The sequence below is a fragment of the Ammospiza caudacuta genome, chromosome 3 (assembly GCF_027887145.1).
Source record: "Ammospiza caudacuta isolate bAmmCau1 chromosome 3, bAmmCau1.pri, whole genome shotgun sequence".
Lineage (NCBI taxonomy): Eukaryota > Metazoa > Chordata > Aves > Passeriformes > Passerellidae > Ammospiza > Ammospiza caudacuta.
In genome coordinates, this window is record NC_080595.1 from 3497276 (window position 1) to 3519950 (window position 22675).

General features: G+C 43.6%; 1 protein-coding gene across 4 annotated transcripts in view; it reads right to left on the reverse strand.

Annotated features, from left to right (window-relative positions):
• The window catches only part of VRK2 (VRK serine/threonine kinase 2), a 38765-nt gene that overhangs the window by 1103 nt on the left and 14987 nt on the right, over positions 1 to 22675 (reverse strand). For 3 of the 4 annotated variants that reach the window (XM_058800789.1, XM_058800787.1, XM_058800786.1), the window contains 6 exons: positions 17208 to 17340; positions 7943 to 8063; positions 6137 to 6195; positions 4787 to 4977; positions 1684 to 1839; positions 1185 to 1391 (listed from right to left, as the gene is read on the reverse strand). In XM_058800789.1, the coding sequence (XP_058656772.1) occupies positions 1185 to 1391; positions 1684 to 1839; positions 4787 to 4977; positions 6137 to 6195; positions 7943 to 8063; positions 17208 to 17340 (867 nt within the window). Of the gene's footprint in view, positions 1 to 383; positions 476 to 1184; positions 1392 to 1683; positions 1840 to 4786; positions 4978 to 6136; positions 6196 to 7942; positions 8064 to 17207; positions 17341 to 22675 lie in introns of all 4 variants that reach the window. The other variant, XM_058800790.1, reaches the window with a different exon arrangement.

The window sequence follows — 22675 nt, forward strand, 5'->3', positions numbered from 1 at the left end:
AATCTCCTGAATCAGTGAGAGGAATTCTGCAAAATGAAGCTAAGAGAATCCTCCCTTTTTTCCTTCTCCACTTTCTCATTTGGCTGGCTTAAATGTTATCTGACACCCATTTAAAGCCCCCCTATTATGCAGAATGGTTCTACACAGAAACAGCATATTTAATCCTATTGGAATAGCAGCATTTCCATTAGAAAAACTAAATCCAAACACAAATACCATCTAACCACCAGCCCAGTGCTTGGTCCCTTTTCTGCAAAAAACTTTACATTTGAGGACTAGGAAGTAACAGTGGAATGCTTTCCTATTTCAAAGTTGTGTTTGACTTGTCAAACACCATCTCCCCTGCTGGCAGCCAAAACATCTCCCAGGATGGTTCTGCTCACCACTGTCCTGCCTGGTGCTCTCAGGTACAGCTGTGCTTTTGCTGCTTCCCTCTCCCAGCTTGTACCGGAGTCTCCAGGCAGTGATGGTCAGACTGCTTGAAGCAAAGAATTTTGGATTAATCATAAAGCTACCTTTAAAGTTGCATTTTTGTGCTTATTAGAAGCTGTCCTCATTTAACCAAGTTATTTGTTTATATGAAAGGAAACCAGGGTGGAATCCACTCACTAAAATCACCAGCGCTCTCTGGTGAACAGGAGCACAGAGTGACCACTCAGATGGACGTGGGGCTGTATTATTTGTACTAAAACTGATTCATTTTTTCTTTTTTTTTCCCTGTATGGTTGAAGAGTAAGACAAACTATTCATTCAGCCCTTTTATGCACCAAATAAACAATATTCAAGGTGAGTTTTGTTAACTGCTAAAATCCTCTGATGTAAAACTCAGAATTTAAGGACTTAAGTAATGAATGCTGTGAAGTTTTCCACTACACACAGAAGGAAACTACGAACCAAGTTTCTACCAAGCAAACAACAGGGTCCACAAAGGGAGACAGAAGAGTTGTGAAATAACAATTTGCATCCTTGTGCAGGCTTTGCTCTGCAGCTACACAAACTGCAGTGGTAGATGGCCAATAGTGCACACAGGCAATTGCCCACAAACCTTTAGTGTGTGTGGCAAACAGAGTTTGTCTACACGTAGTTGAGCCCTCAAGGGGTTTTTGAAACTCCTGTTTTTAGAAAAGCTGATCTTTCCTTCTGAAGGCACTGTGACTGTTGTATGGCAACACCAAACCCCTCACCTTTTTTGGGTGCTCAGGCTCCTGCTGTGTAGTGTAAAATGGAAGTGGCTTCTCTTCCACGTGGAGCTGCCGGCGTGTTCCCCGGGTCTGGGGCCTGCCCAGGTAGCTGGATTGCTCCTCTTGCCCCATGTCCTCCTTCTGCTGCTCTGGCTTTAGGGAAGGCCTGGCCAAGGGAGCCCACTGAGGTACAGACAGTAACTGTGTTTGCTGAAAGGAATTCAGTGAGTTCAGAGTTAGGCCAGGTCCTGATCCAGCACTTGGAGGTGCCAGGCTTGGGGCAGCTCAGGCACTGCCCTCCTGGCACTTATGCCCTGGGCTGCCAGAGACTCAGGTTCCTCTTTGGAATACTGGAAGCCAGCAAGCCTCTGCCGGCTCCTGGAGTCTGTGACAGAGCCCGTGGCTCTTTCCCAGCCCTGTTTCTCCTCACCCACCCCACGAGATGGACATGGAGCTAATGAACAGGGAGAGCTGGGTGCTGCTGCCACCCCCAGATCCTCACCTGCTGCAGCTCTGCCTGGGGACGCCTCCTGCTCCGTGTGTTTGGCTTTCCTTTTTCCAGGAGCTGTGTGCCTTGGTTTTGATAGGCAGCTTCTTCACCTTGTGGCTTTTTTCCCTTCTGCTGAGCTGCTTTTGCTGGAGGCTTTGGGAGGCGAACCTGGGGTGCACAGTAAGCATTTTGTACGGTGAAAAAAAGCCCAGATTCACACAGAAAAAGAATGATCTTCACCATATATACACACCTTAAACAACTGCATCACTTTCCAAACAGGACTTACAGCAAAACCAAGTTTTCACTTAAAGTTCCAGAAGTGAAAATAAGTGGATTTACATCTGAAAATGACCATATTTCATCCTAATGAAATTACAGGTTGGTATTAATGCAATTGTTTTTTAGTCTGATTTCTGCAAGATCAAGCAAGCAGTGACCTGGCTTTCCACCCACTTTTACCCCACTTTCCTTTCCCAACATCAGCACTTTCACTGTAAGAGGAAAAGCTGAAAAAATTTATCCAGAGACAAAAACATGGTAAACAAATATGGGAATTAATGCAAATAATATTTTATCACCTATCTTTGGTGTGCCATTGGAACCAAGAATCAGGATATAGCCACTGCTACACTTTTGATGCCATCTCAAGATTAGACTCATATTCTACACAGGAGCAATATCCTAAAATCCATGCAGTCCTCTGCACATCATCAAGGAGCTGATGCTACAGGAGCCTCTGGTACAGGTGTTCATGGCTCTTCAGAAGGGAATTAACCCCAAATCCCCTCATTTCCTGGGTACCAAAGTGGTACAGGAGGAATCAGACCAGCTGGAGTCAGATCCTGCTCACAAGCAACAAGTGAGGAGACAGAGGCCTGTTTGCAGTGGCTCCCACTGTTCCAAGGTTCTCTCTTCAATGGGAGAAGTGTTTGGTGAAGAAAAGGAGCGAGGGAAAGGGAACACAGATGAAAAGAGTCAGGCCTAGGATCACTCCAGGCAGTGCCATGAAGAGATGCTTTGGGAAGAGCTGCCTGTCACCCAGCACTGTCAGGGCTGCAGCACCAAGTGCACCAGGCCACTGAAACATTGCATTTGCTGAAAATAGCAATAAATTTCAAGAGAGTTCAGTTACCTGCCCTCTCTACTTGTATTTAAGTACTCCTTAAATCCTTTGGATAACCTAAAATTGCCTTTCTGCAGCTGTTTAGCAGCAAATGCCTACAGGAAACTGGCTCGTGTCAGCAGCAGAACTGGCTGAAGGAACAGGCTGCAGTCATACACAGGTGATCCTGGTGTTGTCACTGCTCCAAGCAGTGAGACACTCAGCATTACAGATTTCCCTGAGAAAGTGCTGACAGGTGCCAAGATTTAGTAACACCCAGGCATTCCCCTGATCCTGTTCCTGGCCATCACACCCAATCCCACTGAGTCCTGCAGCACAGGAATGGTGACAACCATTCACTCCTCAGCCAGGGATTTTCCAGGGGGGTGTGACCTGCAAATATCCAGTGCTGCAGCAGCTCCTGCAGCCTGCAAGGTTGGAATCATCTTTTATGCTACAGACTGTCGAGCTTTTGTCCAGGCTTAAGAAGGAAACAGATTTACTATTTAGTGTCTGACTCTGAGAAATCAAAGACTGCTGTGAAACAGAGATCCAGCAGGATCAGCTGGAGATCAGTTAACAGCTACCTGATGCTCAGAGTCAGTTCACAAAACAGTGCAAACTTAAAAGAACTTCTCAAATGAGTGAGGGCACAGTGGTCACTGTCACAGCCACACAAGTCCAGTCACCAAAATAGCTTTTGGATTTGTTAAAAGAAAAAAGGGGGTAAAACCAGAAAAGTCAATAAAAGTGCTAAAGTAAGTATCTGTAATTACCAAGATCAAAACCCAGTACCTTTTCATTAAACATGAACTTTTGTTCTGCCTTCCACAATACGTAAATAGTGCTGACAATTGGTTTGTGAGGCACTTGCTACAATAAAGTCTAATTGTATCATGAGAGAAAGGTGACAATCAGGAGATCATGAAAAAATTACATATTCTCACTGGTGGTTAATTAGCCATGCAAAACCCCCTCAAACAGATATTCTCTTCTATTAGGAATGATTACTATGCAGGCCTACAGATGTCAATACCACAGTCATTCAAATACTTCTTTTCCTACTAATTGAAGGTTGTAAAGCTCTGGTGCCAAGGTTTTGCTTCCAAAGAGCTAATTTATGACTAGAAGGATATTTTATGTCTTCAGTTGCAGCAGCTACAAAACTCAGCAAATCAGAACCATCTGTGCACTGATACTTGAATCACCATTCATCTCGCAGCCTATCAGTCACATTAGTTTGCATCCTGCATTCTTGGCTCACGAACACTTGTGATGGTCCAAAGTTCACCAGGAATATTAAAAATGGATGGGACCCTGACCCTGCCTTATTGCACACGCCCCAGAGCCCCACACGGGGCTGCTGCACGCGGGCACTTCCACAGGAACAACGGCACTGACATTTCCCAGCAAAACTGCTAATTACCTCCCTCTCTGCTTAGGGAAGCTGGGCTTTATTAACTTACAGCACTGCAGGAAAATAGCACAGGAGAGCTGTGTCACTTGGAAAACCCTGTGCCAGTGCACACCAACAGCACAGCTAAAGTCACAGGAACATCTCCACACTGGGGCTGCAGGAGGGTAAAGGTAAATGACAAAGAACAGCCTGAAAGCAAGAAAATGAATTAAATGCTGGCACTAATAAAGGTAACTTTGCTTTTAATCTGGGACGAAGGAAAAACCTGGCATTCAGGCCTGTCTTCAAGATGTTAGTGAACAAAGTCCTTGACTTCCCCATTATCCTGAAAGTAAATCATTCTCCACAGACCTACTGCTTTGAAGTGAGAGCCTGTGGGTCAAAAGGACTCATGGCAGTTCTTCCTCCTTGAGGGTTGACATTCCACTTTTTAGCAAAGCCAGGGGAAACAGGAATTAACAAACATGGTGTATTTAAGGCAGAAGAACTGCTGTGTCAGTCTCATTTTGAGAGCTTTAACTATTTCCTCCTGTCCAAGAGGGAAGGCAAGAGGCAGGAGGTGTCAGGAGTGCTCCCAGAGCTGTCTCACTCACCCTGGACAGCTTGGCAGCGAGGTGATTCCGTGCGCACGCTGCTGCTGCTGCTGTGGAAAATTCCAGGGGGCCGTCGTAGCGCATCCCGCTCGACTCCAGCCCATCCAGCAGGATCTTCTTCAGCACGTGATACTTGGGCTTCTCAGCATAAGCTAAGCCAGAAACAGAGGCCAGGAACTTGGCTATTTCACCTGCAGAGCAGATCAGAGTGTGAATTTCACTGAGTGCAACCCCAGAAGTTCAGAGAGGATCTCATTCCAACACGGATGCCAAACGAGACAACACAATTTCAGCTGAAGGCACACTCAAAACACAGAACTGACAATGTCTTGTCTTTTTGGGAGGAGAAAAGGAAAAGACAGACTTGGATAAACAAGCCAGACTTGAAGTGCTCCATCTCGTTATGTTCATGCACTAATTCCCACAGCACTGACAGCTATCCAAGGATAAAATTTAAAACATTGTACCAGCAAGGATTGATAGTTCTGTTTAAAAGAAGAAAGTCTTTGATAGATCACAATATCCCCTCAAATATTAATTACTCTGAACAGTATTATTTTAATCTGCATAAATACTATACTGGGAATGTTTTGGAAAAATACAATTATTTTTTTTTTTCTTCAAACACTACTATTGTTTTTCTGATTGCATCCCAAAACAGTCCAACAGCAGCAACATTTTTCCATCAAGTGGTTCAAAAAACAGGGAAACCATTGAATGGGCAGAAATAATGCTAGTAGGAAAAACATATGGGGGGTTCAAACTTTTCTTTCAGTTGAAGACCCAAGTGTATCCTAAAACTGGAGTGCTACACCAGATATTAGCATCTGGTCAAATCCCAGCAGGAAAGATTTATTAAATATGTATACACATCATGAATAAATTTCACCTAATACACACTGCATTCCAGTAATTCCAATACAAAAGTGCTAAGAAAATAAGGGAATAAATCAAAAATAGATACTGACCTTTGGTGTTTTCCCTGAGTTACTTTTGTATTTCAGGGAAGGAAGAAACAAGACAAGACAAACTGTGCATCCATTTGCTTTTTCAAACTCTGAGCAATGAGCAATAAACCTTTGGTAGACAGTTGCTTACTATTTCCATGCTAACAGCTACTTCTGTTTCCAAGATAGTCACTGCTTCCCAACACCTTGGATTACATATGGCCAGGATCCCTCATGTCACTCCATGGGATACAGCACAGACTGAGCAAGATTTTTTTTTTTCCAAAGACTTTGTTCAATTTGTGTTTCTTCCCTTCTCTTCTGCTCCCCCCCAGAGTCAGACACTGAGCTGTGTTTAGGAAGAGGCTGAAGAGCCAGAGGGTACAGGTGCAAGTACACTTACTGCAGCTGCTTCCAGGAGGATCCCACCTCAGCACTGAATCTGGGAGCTCATCCATAAGTCTGCAACAACACCAGAGTGCAACAGTTTAATGCGCTTTCGGAGCAGGTGATTCCTCATTTGGGATTTAGGAAGACAGCAAGTCTCAGCTCCAAAGGGAGTGGACCTCCAGGAGAGCCAATGATTCACAGGACTTCTTTTGAACCCACATCTCCCCTCACCAGCTCCATTTTTAACTCTTTGCACACAGCTGGTTTCACCAAGACCAGGCTGACACCTAAAACTGCACTTTAGGTTTTAATTTGTACATATTTTAAGCTTTCTAGAAGGAAAAACAAAAGCCCTTTGAGCCAAATGGCTTGTTCTGATTTCAGATTGATGATTCCAATTTCTATTTTGGAATTTAAGCAGCAGTTCTGCTCTGCTTTCCTATCATTTAGCATCAGCTCCCCTCTGCCATGGAGCACGTGGCTGCCAAAGTTACACCCAGGCACGGCAGGGCCACAAGGGGACAGGGAGGTCACATCACCCAATGTCCCACACACTTCATAAACAGCAGGGCCACAGGTGGAATTCCTGTCCATCCAGAAACAGCAAAGAAGCTCAGCATCAATTCCTAAAAACAGGAAAAACACCAGCCCTCATCTTGGGCAGTTCAGCACCCAGAGGAAGCTGAAAATTAAGACAGATAAGAGGGATAACCTGGGCAAGATACCTAATTCTAGGAATGCAATTCATTAGAATAAGAAGATATTTCTGATAAGTGGAATCTGTGTAATTTTCTGTGCATTTCTTTGAAGCCTCTTTTTGCTCAGCATCCTGGAAACATGAGCCATCCAAGGGTTAACAGAAAGGGAAGAGTCACTGGAGCAGCTTGATGGATTAAATTGATTTCCCATTGAATTGTATAAGTGTTACCTTGCAGGGGGCTGTGTAATGATCAGAACTTCTAAAGGAGAAATATTAAACACAGCAGAGGGTGTCAACATCCCCAGCTGCAGCCACCCTTCCCTGTCCCACACTGATTTCAGGGATCGGCCAGCCCCAGCAGGCACCTCTGCTGTGACCTGCCCTACTTCAAAGTCTGCTGCTCCTGCTATTGTGATGCTACAGCTCTGGGAAACTTTGCTGTGGAGCCTGCTACAGGTACCCTGTGCAGTTAACTCCCTCCTGTCCCAGCTGGGAGGGCAGAGGAAGAAAACACTGATGCACTGTTGCTCCAGTGAGCTCCAAGTCATGCCGGGAAAAAGGAAAGATTTTCACCAAGTTCCTTAGTGGTTTGGAATTTAATTGTTTGTAATGGCAGTAGGCTTATGTAACATTAAAAACCTACAGAATAACATCTGAAAAATAGTATCATATAGAAAGTTAAATAAATTGAGTGCACATGTGGAAAAACCTCCACGAGATGTTTGTACTATGGTCTCTGCAAAGCGCCCGTGAAGTTTAATGGAAGCACACAACAACCTTCTGTATGTGCACCAAGGCCCGTGCTAATTCACAAATGATTTCTTGGGAAAAAAAGAGTATTGGAAAAATACACAGCAGACAAAATGCCTGTTACTGTGCACTGGAATCCATCCTCTCCTCACAGCAGCACAGACATAAACATGCAAAGGAGTGCAGACATGCACATAAAGTTCCCATTTTAACTGCTTCCAACATCTCTCTTAATTAAGGAAAATTGCTTTAGCTTTCTCCTAAGGTGCTGTTCTACGGCATGCAAAGCTGTGTTTCCCAGAGCTGGGAAGCAGTGAGGATGCTGCAGGGCTCCAGGCTGGTGTGTCATGTGTGGGGTTTTGTCCTTACTTTGTTTTCGCACTCTGGACAGCTACAGGGTCCTTGAGGTTCTGCTCCCAGGGCAGCTTCCCACACAGCCAGTGCAGCATGCAGTAGCCAAGGATTTCAAGGTCACCTCGCCTGGATGGGGCTAAAATGTGGGAAAGGGGGAGGGGGAAAGAGAAAAAAAAATACAATTAAGAATAGGAACCTCTTCTTAGGAAATAGAAAAGACTTTGATTGAACTGGTGCTGATGAAATATGAAGAAGCCAAATGGGCAAAGTGTTTTGTTTGTTCAGCTGTATTAGACCTGAACCGCCCCGGCATTTGGCCACAGGCCACAGACAGGCAGTGACTTGTTCCTGCTCAAGTGAGGGTCAGCTTCCTCACCTCCTCCAACTCCATCCTTCCTCAGTCTGGCCTGTCACATGGACTTGATCCCCATGGCCTCTGACATGATCCAGACAGCCCATAACTGAGTACCAACACTTTCTCAAAGAGCCAAGCAGTAAAACAAAGAAATAAATGTCTGCTGCTAAATTGCTAACACATGTTCCAGGAAGTCCATGGGGTCCACATTGGTCATGCAGGGACTCTGTGAGAGCAGACTAAACACTGATGGCCTTTCCTGTTCTCCCGTGGAGCCGTTTGAACTCGGATGCTGGGACAAAAGTGCCATCTAGTGTGCACTGCCTCACCAGAGCCTGCTCCCGGCTCCAGCAGCGCCTGCCGAGCTCTGCACTGCCCAAAGTGCACTCGCTGCTCAGCAAAGTCCTGAGTGAACTTCCCACTGCTGCTTCCAAAAGGGAACTTATTTCAGCAACAACTTACTCCCTGCACACCCCAGGCAGACACAAATACAGGAGACAAAATTAAAACAAAAATTAACTCTCTCTGAGCATCATCTACACAGATAAACTGAAGTTAAATCTTTCTAGAGAAAGAGGGAGGGGAAAAGTGCAATATCAACAGAATTGCTAGTGCTTGCTGCTACCCAGAGGAAACCAAACTTGCTAAAACTGAACAAGAAGGAGCAATGCAGGATTTCCTTGACTTGCAGCCTGCAGTTTGCACATCAAAACCACATGGAATCTACAAAACCAGAAACTGCTTGTTGTGATTAAAGACAGACAGATGTAGAAGTTAAATTTATGCTTTTCCAAAATGAATTTGTGCTTTCCAAGAAGGAAAGGAGAGTTTAGACTTGTTTGGCACTTTTTATCCAGTGTAAAGACCAGTAGCTGAGCACTGTGCTGTTAATCCAGCTGTAAACAGATATCATATTTTATGAGCCTTCATTAAATAAATTCCAGAAAGTCACTCGGTGAACTTATCTTTTAATTTAAGAAGTCATCTGCTAAAAGCCACGGTGCCAACACATCATAACTGTCCCTCGCTGCTGTACACACATTACTGTAAAAGCAGCAGATTAGTTTTTATACATTCCCTATCTTAACTGCTCTTGGGCTCGGGATTATGAAAGGCCCTGGATCCGACACCGCTGCGCTGTCCCTTGGGCGTCGTTTGTTTCCTGCCCTGGATTCAGCAACGTCCTAATGCAAGACTTGGCTCCCATATTAAAATAAAAACACAATCTCTACCACTTGCTGTTCTGAAGTGATTTCTCTGGCCATAAATCTCCCAGTAACTGTGGAACAATTCCATTCACACACACGTGTTCACAACTCTTTTTGCCATTATGGCAATTCCAGATTCGATCCATATAAGCCAGCATTTTTGACTGCAGATCCTCTAATTTTCACAATGCCTTTCTGGCACCTGTTTGGGTGAGAGAGGCTACAGAAAGTGGCCTTTTGAGGAAAACTTTCAGAATTCCAATGAAAAGCATTTTTCCACGGGGGGGATTCATTGATGTGCATCTATAAATAACAGCAAACCAATCAGATTTCAGAAGGTACCAAAAGAAAAGTCATTTTCTGACAAAACAGTCCCAGAGATTAAAGTTTCTTCACAGTTTGGCTGTGACTAATGATGCTCCCTCTCACCTGCAGCTCCTGGGACAAAGCAAAAGCCTTGGCTGACACCTGCCCAAAGGCACAGCAAGCACAGGGACACAAAAAGGTCCGTGGAGCCAAAGCACCTCTGCCCAGCAGCAGCAGGAAATGTCCCACAGGAGACAGTAAGTCAGTCCCCATCCCTCCATCTCCCAGGCCACCACAAGGGCTGCTACATGCAGACATTTACATGGGGGTTCTGTAGAACCACTTGAAAATGTCAGCGTTTGATTCTTTGCTTGTACTTGCTTCTTTCCCTCTGCTCCATATAAGCGAAATCCCTCAAGCTTTGAAATCATTTAGATTCTTGTTAAAAAGTAATTGATTAATCTTTAACGAGTTACTATTATCTATGGACAATGGAATTATTAGATTTTCATGTCAAATTCAGCACTAACAGATAAATTTCAATGATATGTTTACTTGCAAAAATAAATCTGCTCCCACAATTGAAGATTACAGGAATTCTTGATAAACATCAATGGAGAGAAATCAATCTGCCTTCACTTTAAATATGACAGCCAGGTGAAAATAAAACAATTCTGCTTGATAACTTGTCACAGTTACAAGAGAGTACACTCCAACCAGTACTTATTTAAATCAAATTCTTACTTCTCTGCTAAAAAAACTTGCCTTTTTTTCTTCTTTTTTTAATAGATGTTCGATTTCTGCTTTTCTACTCACAGGATCTTTTTACTATTATTTTAGTCTCATGTGAAATAGTATTTAATGGGAACATATTGGTGGTATTTTATTTCACAATCTCTTTAAAGTTTAATTTTTTAATTTGGAGATTTAAGGCCTGATTCTGCTCTCAGTCCTGCCAAGATAAACCAGAAACAACTCCACTGAAGCTGATGAACTCACAACCACATCAATGAAATCAGAGTTTTAAATATACCACAAACATACTCAACACACAGGCACAGGCTCCAATAACTCAGAATAACTGAAGCAATTCACCTTAGAAGAAAATAGATGATTTATCTCTGTACACTGAATTTGGCAGCTATCTGCACTCTAATTTATATTCAGATTATTATTTCCAAATAGATCAGGGATATCACAACAGCCACAATATGCTCTCAAAACTCCACTGCTCCCAGGAACTCCTCTGAAACAGAAGTAAAAATGGGAGGTTTCTCTATGGCCTCTGTTTAGCTGATTTTCTCCAGCCTTTTGTAAAGATTTAACAATTGACATATGAAATATTTTCTTATTTTTAATTAGCACTGCTACGTGATAATTTCACTATTAGTGATTGTTTGGATTAGAAGCTTTTCATAAACATGAAAATCATTTGGATCATTTTGGTTGCTCATATTGCATGGATGGGCAGTGGCACCTCCAATTCTCACTGGCATTACAGGACACCAATTTATGGTAACTCACAAGCAAAGAGAACTCACACCACAGCCAGCAATGCAAAAGCCCTTAAAGGAAAGGAGGGTTAATCATGGTGAAAGGCAATTGTGATTAAAATGTATCATCACAAAGTGATAGAACTTAACCCAAGGCTGAGATGATTAAAAACCAGACAAATACAAGACTTGACAAAAATCACTGCTGCTATTAGGAGTAGGAGAATGAGAAGACAAAAAAACCCCAAAGCAGATAAGGAAGTGTTGCTTCCCCCTGGTCCTGGCCAGTCTGAGGAGCTCCTGCAGCAGGATGATGACCAATGGAATAGTGGGTGGCTCCACAGAAGAGCTTAGAGAAATACATTAAATTAATGATACATTTTAGTGCTTGGAGGCCATTCCACAGAGTTATCCAGCCTCAGACAGGGCAAAAGCCAGCCAGGAACCAGCTCTGCTCTCCTCAAACTGGCACAGTGCTCAAGGACTCCCTGACAATTACCACCACCATGGACTGCTGGAAAGAAAAACCCACAGCACCACCACAGCTCTTCCAGAGAAGCCAGCCTGTGACATGGCAGAGAGGGACACCTCCTGTGCCAGCCTGGGACGCTCTGTCCCAAACTGGGATCCTACAGACACTTGATGGGATGAATGGACATGGAACACACAGCAGAGCTGCCAGGAGGGAATCAGGACTGATGGAATGGGATGTGCTGAAAGAAAGAGGGTTGGGATTCTGCTCTGATGGGAGAAGTTCATGGAGTGGGAAGGCTGGGAGGTGCAGGGCAATGTCACCATGAGATCTGGTGGCAGGTACAACGGTGGTGGCAGGAGATGCCGGTACCTGGTCGGAAGCAAAAGGTTCCAGGCTTGCAGTAAGGACATGTGGCAGAAGTTTAACTCTTCTTTCACATCTGTGTGGCAGAAAAAAGAATCACAAAGGTAAGGGCCTGACAAGTGGGGGTGGGCAAGCAGCTGAGATTCACTACCTGCCTGAATTCCTAGAGTAGAGAACAACAGCCCTTCCCCAGGCACAGTCCTCAGATGTGACAGAGTTGTAAATGCTTCTCTCCTTATTTTTGCTGCTTCTGAACATTCCTGGCAGCTTCCAGAGGTGGCTGTAGAAGCCCATCCAATCTTTTCCTTGCTAGTGACTCTTCTTTCACTTAAAACCACCTCCTGCTCCTTCCTCTGCTGGGCACACATTTCTAATCCCAACTCTCAGGAACTAAACCATCTTTTTATTTATTTCCCACTGCAAAGTTCCACCCATTTTTTGCCAGACTGGTTATATTTTCCTTTTATTATTTAGGATTTACAGTTTGTCCTGTACGCAGTCTTTGGGAAACACATATCAAACTGCAGCAGATCAATAATTCATTTGACCGACAAAAAAAAAGAAAAAACTCCTGCAGGCTCCCTCTGAATCCTAACTATGCATGGACAGATGCCAAATCAACCTCTTGATCCAGAGGCACTCAGAGCTCTGTTCTCTGGAAGCAGGCTCCCAAAGAATGTGTTTCCAGGCATAGGTGTTTATATTCCTGCACATCCTTCCTCACAAAATGAACCCTGCACATATTTTAGTCAGCAGAACAGGAAAAATGGCCAAGCACTGAGCTGTGGTTTTAATACCACTGAACAGCTCTGCCTGAGCAGTGGGGAAAACCAGCACAGGGGCTGCAGGGCTTTCCCTGCCAGCAGCCCAAAGCTGGCACTGCCCTGGACAAAGCCAGTGTCTGATGGAGCTCAAGGAGCCCAAGGAGCTCATAACCCCCGTGAGGGGCACAGAGAAGCCTGCCCAAAGTCCCCACTCCTGGGGTAAGCAGCTTTTACTGCTGCAGATGTGGAGATCAGTCCTGCAGACTTCAGTGGGGTCTCTACTGATGCAAGAGATGGCATCACTGCTCAAAGTTCCTGTGAAGTGCTGGGAGAAGGGAGAGGACTCAGCTTGGGATCGATGGCAAACACAAATATATGCTGGAGGGAATTCAGCATAGATACTTCATACTCTTATGTTCATCAATGATAGCAAATTAAAACTGGGCTTACACACTCAATGCACAGGACTGGAGTATTTAAAAGAACCTCAATATGTTAAGTGCAGTAAATCTCCAGAGAAATTAGGTATTGACTGCATGCCTCAGTGAGGAGAAAATCTACAAAAATCCATAGGAGCCATTGATCCAAATATTACTTTTTAACACTAACTACGTAACAACTTTTTAAATGTACACTGAGTACAGATATAATTCTCCTTAATTATCAATCAACAAACCAAAATGCAATACTGTTTATACAGGCTGGTCTTTAAAAATGAATACAGTGAGTACACTCCAATGAGACACTAAAACCAATGAGGCAGTTGTGCCCTAAGAAATCTGCATCAGAATAAAAAGGGTTTTAATTTCAAATACCCACACCCTGGCTGGGATGGGATCCTGCCACACATCCAGGAATGCTGATGGTGCAGGTTGGATCCTGTGCAGAGGCCAGCCTGGGCCTTACTTGGTTCCAGAACTCCAAACACAGCTCAAGGATGCAGCTCCACAGGAACAGCACATCCATCCCACCTGGCCTTTCCAGAGGTTGTCAGGAGAACACAGACCAATCCCAGCACCCCAGAGTGTTTCCCTGCAGTGGCCACTGGTAGGAACCTTCCTGGATCTCAGTGCACTGCACACTCTACACCTGGTGAGCTCCATGGAGGTCCTGGGGAATAACCTCCCATTAAATCTTCATTCAACCACAGAAACTCCAGCACTGACCTAAATTACTGGGAAGGGAATGCATTTGACTGGCTCTGTGCAAGGAGGGTATCAGCTCCAAGCATTGCCAAGAGGCACTTTTGAATCAAAACTTCAAATTCCCAATTTTGTTAAAGCTTCAGCATGTCCCTCAAATCATTGCGTGTATTCAGTAGCTGCTTCATGAACAAGTCAAAATGTTCTCATTTGTCTGGCTCAGCACAGCCACTGATGCTGCTCAGGGGGGCTGAGATACTTATGTTGCTACACACATGCAGGAAATGCCCTCTGGAACGGATCTCATTTATATAAAATAATATTTAAAAATGAGAATTATGTTCCTGAAGCATTGAAATAACAAAGCCCTCCACTCTGAAAAGCTGGGTGACACCAGAATGAAGGCTGTCTCTGCACCTTCCATTTGCCCACAGTCTTTAAAGACTTTTCAGAACACCCCACCTCACTTTGTACAGGAGACTGTGCTGAGACTGCACCATGAGCAGGGAATCCAGGAGATGGCTGAGCAAAGAAACCCTTTGCCCCAGCTGCTGGAAGTCTTTCAGCATCCTAAGCCATGTCTGTGCCTCTCAGCCTCACACCAGGAGAGCAGGAACCCATTGCTGCGTTGTGCCAGCTGAACCCCTGCAATCTCCAACAGAAGTCCCTGCAGATGCAGATTTTCCTGGGATGTTGAGAGCTCTGCTGCAAGTGGGGAAACTCTGGCAGTTTGCTCTTCCTGATTCAGGCTGTTTGTCGTGGCTTAACCCCAGCCACCAATTAAAGTACCACACAAACATTCACACCCTCCCCCTCCCTGGAGGGACAGGGAAGAGAATCAGGGAAAAAAAGTTAAAATCCATGGGTTGAGATAACAACAGCTTAATACTTGAACTTAAAATTTTAAAAATAATAATAATGAAAAGGAAGGTAAAGAAAGGAACAAACCCCCTGAGAGAGAAGTGATGCACAACAGAACTGTTCAGCAGCACCTGAGCAGTGATTGGCCCCTCCTGGCCACCCCCCAGTTTATCCCTGTTATCCCAGTATGGAACATCCCTCTGGCCAGCTCAGCTGTCCTGGCCAGGTCCCTCACAGCTCCCTGGGCAGCTCCTCAGAGCCAGAGCACGGGGAACTCACCAGTCCTTGCCTGAAGGGAAGCCCTGCTCAGCACCAACTCCAGCATCCCTGTGCTGTCAGTGTCATTGTCACCCTAAACCCAACCACAGCACTGCACCAGCTGCTGGCATGGAATGAACTCTGTCCCACACAAAGGCAGGACACCACCACAAGGTCAGAGCTGGCATTCCATGTGAAGAGTTTGGATGCTCTGCAACATACCAGGTCCCACATCATGTTCTGCAGTCTCTTCTGGCAGGAGCAAAAAAAAAAATCAGTGGATTTTCTGTTTGCAGCTATCAAGGAAACACTTTTCAAGTGTAAGGGGGGGGGTAAGCTCCCTCAAACTATCTGTCTGAACATTTTGTTTTGTGGAGTCCTCTGGTTTTAACCAATTCCACCACATTTAGCTCTTTGAGGAGGTTATCCAAGACACAGATTGCAAAACTTACCTCAGGCTTCCTCTGCCTGTAAAGTTTCCCTGCACTTTCAAATAGAAGGAATTCTCTGTCCTGTAACCACATACCCATCCACAAACACTACCAAACTGGCTGCTATAACTACCCAACAGCCAAATCACAAATATCCCAGCTTCCACCTACCCTTCAAAGAGCATCCACATCGAATACCAATGTACAGCCACACCACTCACTCTACCAGCAAAGCAGGCAGAGTCAGCTCTCCAGAAAGCAGCCTGCAAGCTTGGGAGGGCCACAAGAGTCCAAAACAGATGCTCTCCTCACCACAAAATATTTTCTAGCAGGTGAAATGGTGCAGTTGTCTTAGCAGGAAATACTTGCCAGTCTTATTTCATTTTTCCTAATGACCAGAGTTAAACGACTGCAGGTTTTAACAGCTCCAGCAAATTATCAAGAACCTTTACATTACATGGTCAATGGTCCTTTTAATAGAAAAAGCAATAATATACAGTTGTTTGTGCCAACTAAAACTCGTTAGAAAGTATTAGTTTAAGGTAACAGTTCAGCAGCTATTAACAAGCACAAATTCCTGCAGTTATCACTGGTGACACTGATGCTCACCAAGCTGGCAGCAGCAAACCATCCCTCCTGCTTGAGCTGATCTTGGGGGTGAAGAAGGGGAAAGGGGAAAGAAAAGTTAACAAAAACACTCTTTTGTAGCAAGAGTCAAAGTTTTTCAATAATCACCATTTTTTTCACTAGCATAACATTAGAATTGACTTTTTGTCTTGCTGACATAGCAACTAAGAAAGTTGTGTTGCATTGACCATATTGATTGTGAACAATGCAGCCATCAGTGGGACTTTACAACATATATTTTCAATATTGACCTCCCAGTCCCTTCTCCATGGCTCTATGGGTCTGCTATTGGATTTGGACTGCAGCGTAATAAACAGCTAAGGTTTAATTAATGGTAAATGAATACAAGACATAGGTTATGACTTTAACTAATTAGGGAATTGTTGAATTAAGTCTGCCTTGGAATGCAAGGCAGTACAATCAATATCCAATAAAAGGACTATGTATGTAATTTACCTGCAAATGTGTTTCCAATACCATCAAAGTGAGTTTAAATAAGTAAGATATATGAAAGGCTACTGGAAAAAGATTTCAAAAAGTTAACACTTTATGGCTTGAGAAAAGGTTTTTCTCCTTGCAGAAGGAATGTCATCTTGAAATACCCTCCCATAACACAGATGGTGACACTCAGCCACAGCTCTCCCTAAAGGACAGTGCAGGCTCCAAACCCTTTTCCTTGACAATGCAGCATTAGCAAATCCTGCCTCTGCAGGGCACAGCGAGCACAAACCAGCCCTCCCAACATAAACCAGTGAAGTTTGATGCTGAGCTCTTCTCAGGGCTGTCCTGGGCTGTCCAGTGCTGTGTGTGCAGAGCTTCCCAGGGCTGGTCCTGCTGCCCTTCCCCCAGCCCTGGGGAAGCATTCCCAGGCACACGAGGAGGTCACCACACCAGGGGCTGAGCAATCCCCAACACTGCTTCTCCTGTGTACAGCAGCACTCACAGCCTGATTACTCATTCTGTAATCACTCATCTGAAATAAAAAAAAGAAACCTACCTACTCCCTTGTGGGCATCTATGCTGGTAAACTCTATTGTCCCATTATGGCCCTTCCTAGGATTTTCCTGATACTGTTTGTGGTTCCCATTGGGACAATATCTGTAGCAAAGTCCATAATCTGCAAGATAAACCTGGAAGACATGAACAGACAAATGAATAATGCTTTTGTCCTTTGAAAGTATAACCTTTATAATTAAGTCTTAAGAAACTGATAGGTTAAGGACAGCCTTAGATCTAAATTTTATTAAACCAAATGGTGCCTCAGGATAAAATATGTACAACTGGGGGCTATAACAGCTGCCCTCCCCATTTAAATCCTTCCACTACTATACTCTTTTCTTATTTCAGAGTCGAGCAGGATTTCAGTCATTTCATTTTGTTCCTGAGCTCTCTGCTCTCCAGGTGGGCATCCAGACATCATAAACTGCAATATGCCTTTCATGCAGCCTCACGTTGCTTATGGGACCCCTTCCTCCTCTCACTTCAGCAGGCACACTACCTCCCTTCCCCATTTGGGTTTTCCAGCAGCTGAGACTCCTCCAATTCAACTCTTCTGTGCACCTTCAAGGCAGAGGAAGAGGCAGCAGCTTCCCCAGCTGGACTGGACTGGGGCTCCTGGGCACTGGGCCACCTGTAATCCAGCTCTTTGGAATGCCACTGTCACTAACTTCCTACATCAACTATTCAAAGTAGGCTAAAACAAAGCAAACCAGCCCTCCCCAACCCAGTAAACCCAGTAAACTGAATTTAGAAAGCATTTTAAAAAGCCACAGAACCAAACTGTGGTCTCTCAGTTACTCTGAAGCAAATACATGGGGTTAAATCAATGTAAGAGAAAAAACAGTTGGCCCAAATTGTGTGTACTGCAATAGTGCCACAATCAGCATTCCATCCACGGACTTTTGGGGCAAAAGCTGAAAATCATCTGAAGGCATAGAGATCACTGCAACTAAATCTTATTATATGATAAAGAAAAACATCTTATTTGAACGTTAGTTTAGTTTCCTCTTTGGCTACAAAACAGTTTATCCTAAAAAAGTCTAAAACAAACTTTCCTGGCACTCACTTGGTATTTAATTATGTCAGTCCTGGAAAAGGCAAAAACAAACAAACAAAAAAGCCTCAAGAAAATGTAACACATTACTTTGTAGCACATTCTGTTCAACTTCTGATTCCTGTTTGTGCTGCAGGCAGCTTCAAATCCTGGGATTGCTGGTCTCTTGGTTTTACTGTTTCTGCTGCAGGATCTGAGCTTATCTGGAGCGTGTAAGCCGGGCTGCAGCCCTCACTTCCTGCAGGGGGGTGGCTTTTAAGATTATTGATGATGTTTCTCACCTGACAGCCCAGCCAAAATGAGATACAAGATCAAAGACCAGAGGCATGGATGGCTACAAAATCTGGGACAGGGCATCAGCTTGGTCGGGCTGACTGATTTGATTTTCTCCTGCATCCGTTCTCTGGTGCATTCCTGATGCTCTGGTGCTGCCCTAACTGAGCCCACAGCCAGAGAACTCACTCAAATTACCCTAAAAACCAAGTTCTGTGAGTCTGTTGCCTCCTTTGTGGGCTGGGAAGGAGAGAGGAGCCTAGGAGGTGCATTCTTCCAGACTCAGTGCTGTGCTTTGTGTTCTCCTTGACTACAGGTTTCTGACATAGACAGGAAGATAAAATACCTTTAAAAATTAAGGCTATGCCTACATTAAAATAAGACTTCAACTGTTAGGAAAGAAAATACACCCACAGCACCTGTGGCAGCTCTCTGGTTTGGGCTGGGCATGCCAGCTTATGTGATAGAGACTCCCATGTGACAGCCCAGCCTTGGTGATCTTTCAAACTATACCAACACCAGGCCACCCAGAAAGCAGCCACAAATATTTGCTAGTCAAACTTAACCCCCCACCACTTATCCTATCACAGTCACTTTGTAATTTTTTATTTTTAAGGTAGCTCCATAATGCAGCACATTTTTAACCAATGGATTTGCATAAAACACCTTCAGTAGCCATATCAGCAGAGCAGTTTTCAATTTATACTGAAAACACCCTAGAAGTGAGAAGGAACTTTAGGTTTCCTGCACTGACTGAAGATGGAAAGACCTGGAAATAAAGAAGCAACTTCTTCCTAAAGCCACTCATATGCAGGGTGATCCTGACAGCAGTTCTCCTCAAAAGTTGGCCATGAGTGTACCAGGTCAGGTTCTTTCTAGCTGGGCCATTTATCACTTCCTTAATTTTCACATCAGATTTTGTCCACAAACATGGCAGCCTCTCAAGGCAAAGCCTCTTGGCCACCAACAAAAATCAATCCCCTTCAGCTTGTACAAAACCAGCAAGGCACTGTTACAACCTTGCCACAACCATTATCAGAATGACTGTGTTATTTTAAATTACCATTAATTTCATTTCATCAATTCTCATTATAACCCTTTCATCATTAAAAAGATATATAGTTCTTTATAGCTAGTTGTCACTTTTTGATAATGTAATACTGCATGCCCTTCCAAATTTGCTCAGAACATGGTAGAGGTAGCTCATTTAGAGTTTATAGTTGTTGTGGATTTTTTAAGGGTGTGGGAAAGGGGAAAAGCAGATGAGTGTTAGAGAATACTGGCAAAAATTAAGGCAGTTTTAGTATGGGTTTCAATACCATAAATATTTTTTATCTGCATGCTTTTTTTGGGGAAAAAACAAAAAAAAGAACAAAACAGAGTAGAGCAACCAAGACAAACAGGACACTGGAACAAGAAAAGATGCTGTGGATTATGAAAATGTAGCAGGGAAAAGCCCAGAACAGCTGGGTTTAGCTGTGGCACAGTGTACACTCCTTCCCACTCACTTATTTTAACTCTTGTTTTTGTTCAGGTTTCTCTTCTTTACATAGTAGCCCTGTCTGCACCAGGCTCTGCAGTGCTCAGCACGGTCTGTCATTAATAGATTTTTGTTCCCAACCATGAGCCAGATTTCTAAAGTCTTCACCTTTAATTCCATGCACACATAAATGTGCTCTTGGTCAAGTGAATCATCACAGGCACAAATAATTATTTGTGAGCATGAGAAGCCAGCCACAGTTTCAGCCATTCCCTGCCCTTTCTGTGCACGACTCCCTCACAGTGCTTGGTGTCTGAAGTGCTAAATATCTGCTAAACACACACAATTCTTACAACCTGGACCCATGATGATATTTATTTGCACTGAGCTGGGCAGTTATTAGCCTGGCCCTCTGGATTCTCGTGGTATTCCCTTTATCTTGAAGGACAGAGCAGGAGATTTATTGCTGGAAGGATGAAGTACAGTGATTTTCTCTGTTTCCATTCCTAGTTTACGTCATGCCTGTAAATAATTAAGTAGATACCTGCTAATAAGAGGCAGATTGGTTGCTAATGGCCAGAGTGCTGTCAGGTTCAGCTGGGCACTGGGCTACAAGAAGGGTAAAGGCAGACTCAGGTCCATGGTGGTTACCAGCAGAGAGAGGGGAAAGGGCACAGGGCATCTCTGCCCTGAAGGAGAACAGAGAAGATCTGATTTTTTCTCAATTCGCCTGCACTTCAGCAAGTCTGTCCCAGTGGGCTAAAAAGCAGGAATCATGATGATTCACCTCACAATGAAAAACAGCTTGAAGTCAGAATTGCTTTCATGCAACTTTTTCCCAAAAGATCAATGCATGATTTCTGTATCTTCTGAAACAATTTTGTATTTTTCTATCTCTGATAATCAAGTCAGAGTTCTATAATGTAACTGACTTGGTCTAAGAAAGACTTAAAATCAGGACTGAGGTGCACATACCATTAAAATTCCCAGCTTTTAAACCCAAACTTGAGTCTGCAACATGTCTGCCCATAAAATCCATGGGGAAAAATGCTACAAGGTGATTGCAGGAGGCGCTCTCTCAAATCTCATTTATTTAAAGTGCAGATTTTAAGCTCTTGTCTGGTGACCACTTGCCCCTCTTAATAGCATCACCATTTAAATGAGATGAGTGGATTTAAATTTCTTTCAGAGTCCATCAATGCTGCTTGTTCTGCTTTATCATACAGTTAGGACCATGCAATGAGTCATCTTTAACTCTCCCCAGCCCTGAGACTGCTTCACCTGTAATTGATAGTTCTGATGACTCCAAGTTTCCTTTGAGGCCTGTGTGAGATTCATGGGCTGTGCAGTCCCTCAGTGCTGCTCTGGCAGTCCCTGCTCAGAGCCACTGAGTGCAGAATTGATCCTGTGACCTGGAACTCAGGGATGGCCCTGCTGCCCCTGTGAGCACATCTGCAGCTCTCTCAGGGCACTCACTGGAGCCTCTCCCCGTTTCTAACCACCATCTGGAGGTCACACACTGACAGCACCTTGACTTTATTTGTTTCTCTGCTGTGCCACAGAAAGCAGGGGAGAGCAGTATGGATTTCACATGCCCTTTGAGAAAGGGGACTCTTATTTACAGAAGAGAGAGACCAGCAGCAGGAAGTTTAACACAGGAAAATTGCATTTTTTTCTATCATTTAGTGACTGTTGATGTGTGTTCCTAGATGCAAATTTGTCACTGACTTTCTGCAGTTGCAAAAAAAGATAGAATTCAGTATAAAGGTACACCTGCTTCTTTGAACAGAGATTCATCTCTCTTTACCAAAACAGAATATGGAATTATATTTTGAATAGAGATTAATATTATTTTTAAGAGATGAGTTCTTGGTTTCTTTTAAAAACAAGTTTCCTTAATTCTATACTTACAACATTCTACACTTACAATATATTTTCTCTTAAAATCCTAGACCCTAAAGAGAAAGAACCCACTGGCATTAAAATTTAGAAAAATCTCATAACAGAAATCATTAGGTCAGGCAGTTTTATTATGCCAACTCCCACTGGAGCTAGAGAAGCCCCTGGGCTTGTACTCCTGAGTTGGAGCTTGCCACAGGCTAGATGCTCTCACTCCCTATTTATGAGATTATGTTGATCATTTTACATTAAAAAAAAAAAAAAAAAACAACCAAGACCAAGGCAATTGAGTTATTCACTGGGTTGGCAGAGTGAGAAAGGTGGCACAAACATTTCACACATACAGGAATGAAAATTTAGTTCCTACCATAGAAATGCAAGCAAATATTAGAAATTCTCCTCATTAGCACTTCTGAACTAGAATGGGAACTTCTTAAAAAGTCTTATAGAATAATTTCAATGGAACAGAAATTTTGGTGAAACAAAATTCTGCAGCAAACCTCCCAGCAGTGATGTACACTTTGCACATGTTGAGTTAGGAGCTACTCAAACTGGAGCATCTACTGATTTCTTTTATTTAATAAACTCTAGAAAATAAACACTAAAACCTCTGTCCAGTAACTCACAAGTACCTTACTTTTAACCTGTCAATGAATTTACTATCATTAAAGCAAATTACAAGTACAGCACAGTCTTCATACAAATAACACATGAAACAAATCAGAAAATCACCCAGCAACCTGCCCAATTCCAAGTCAGC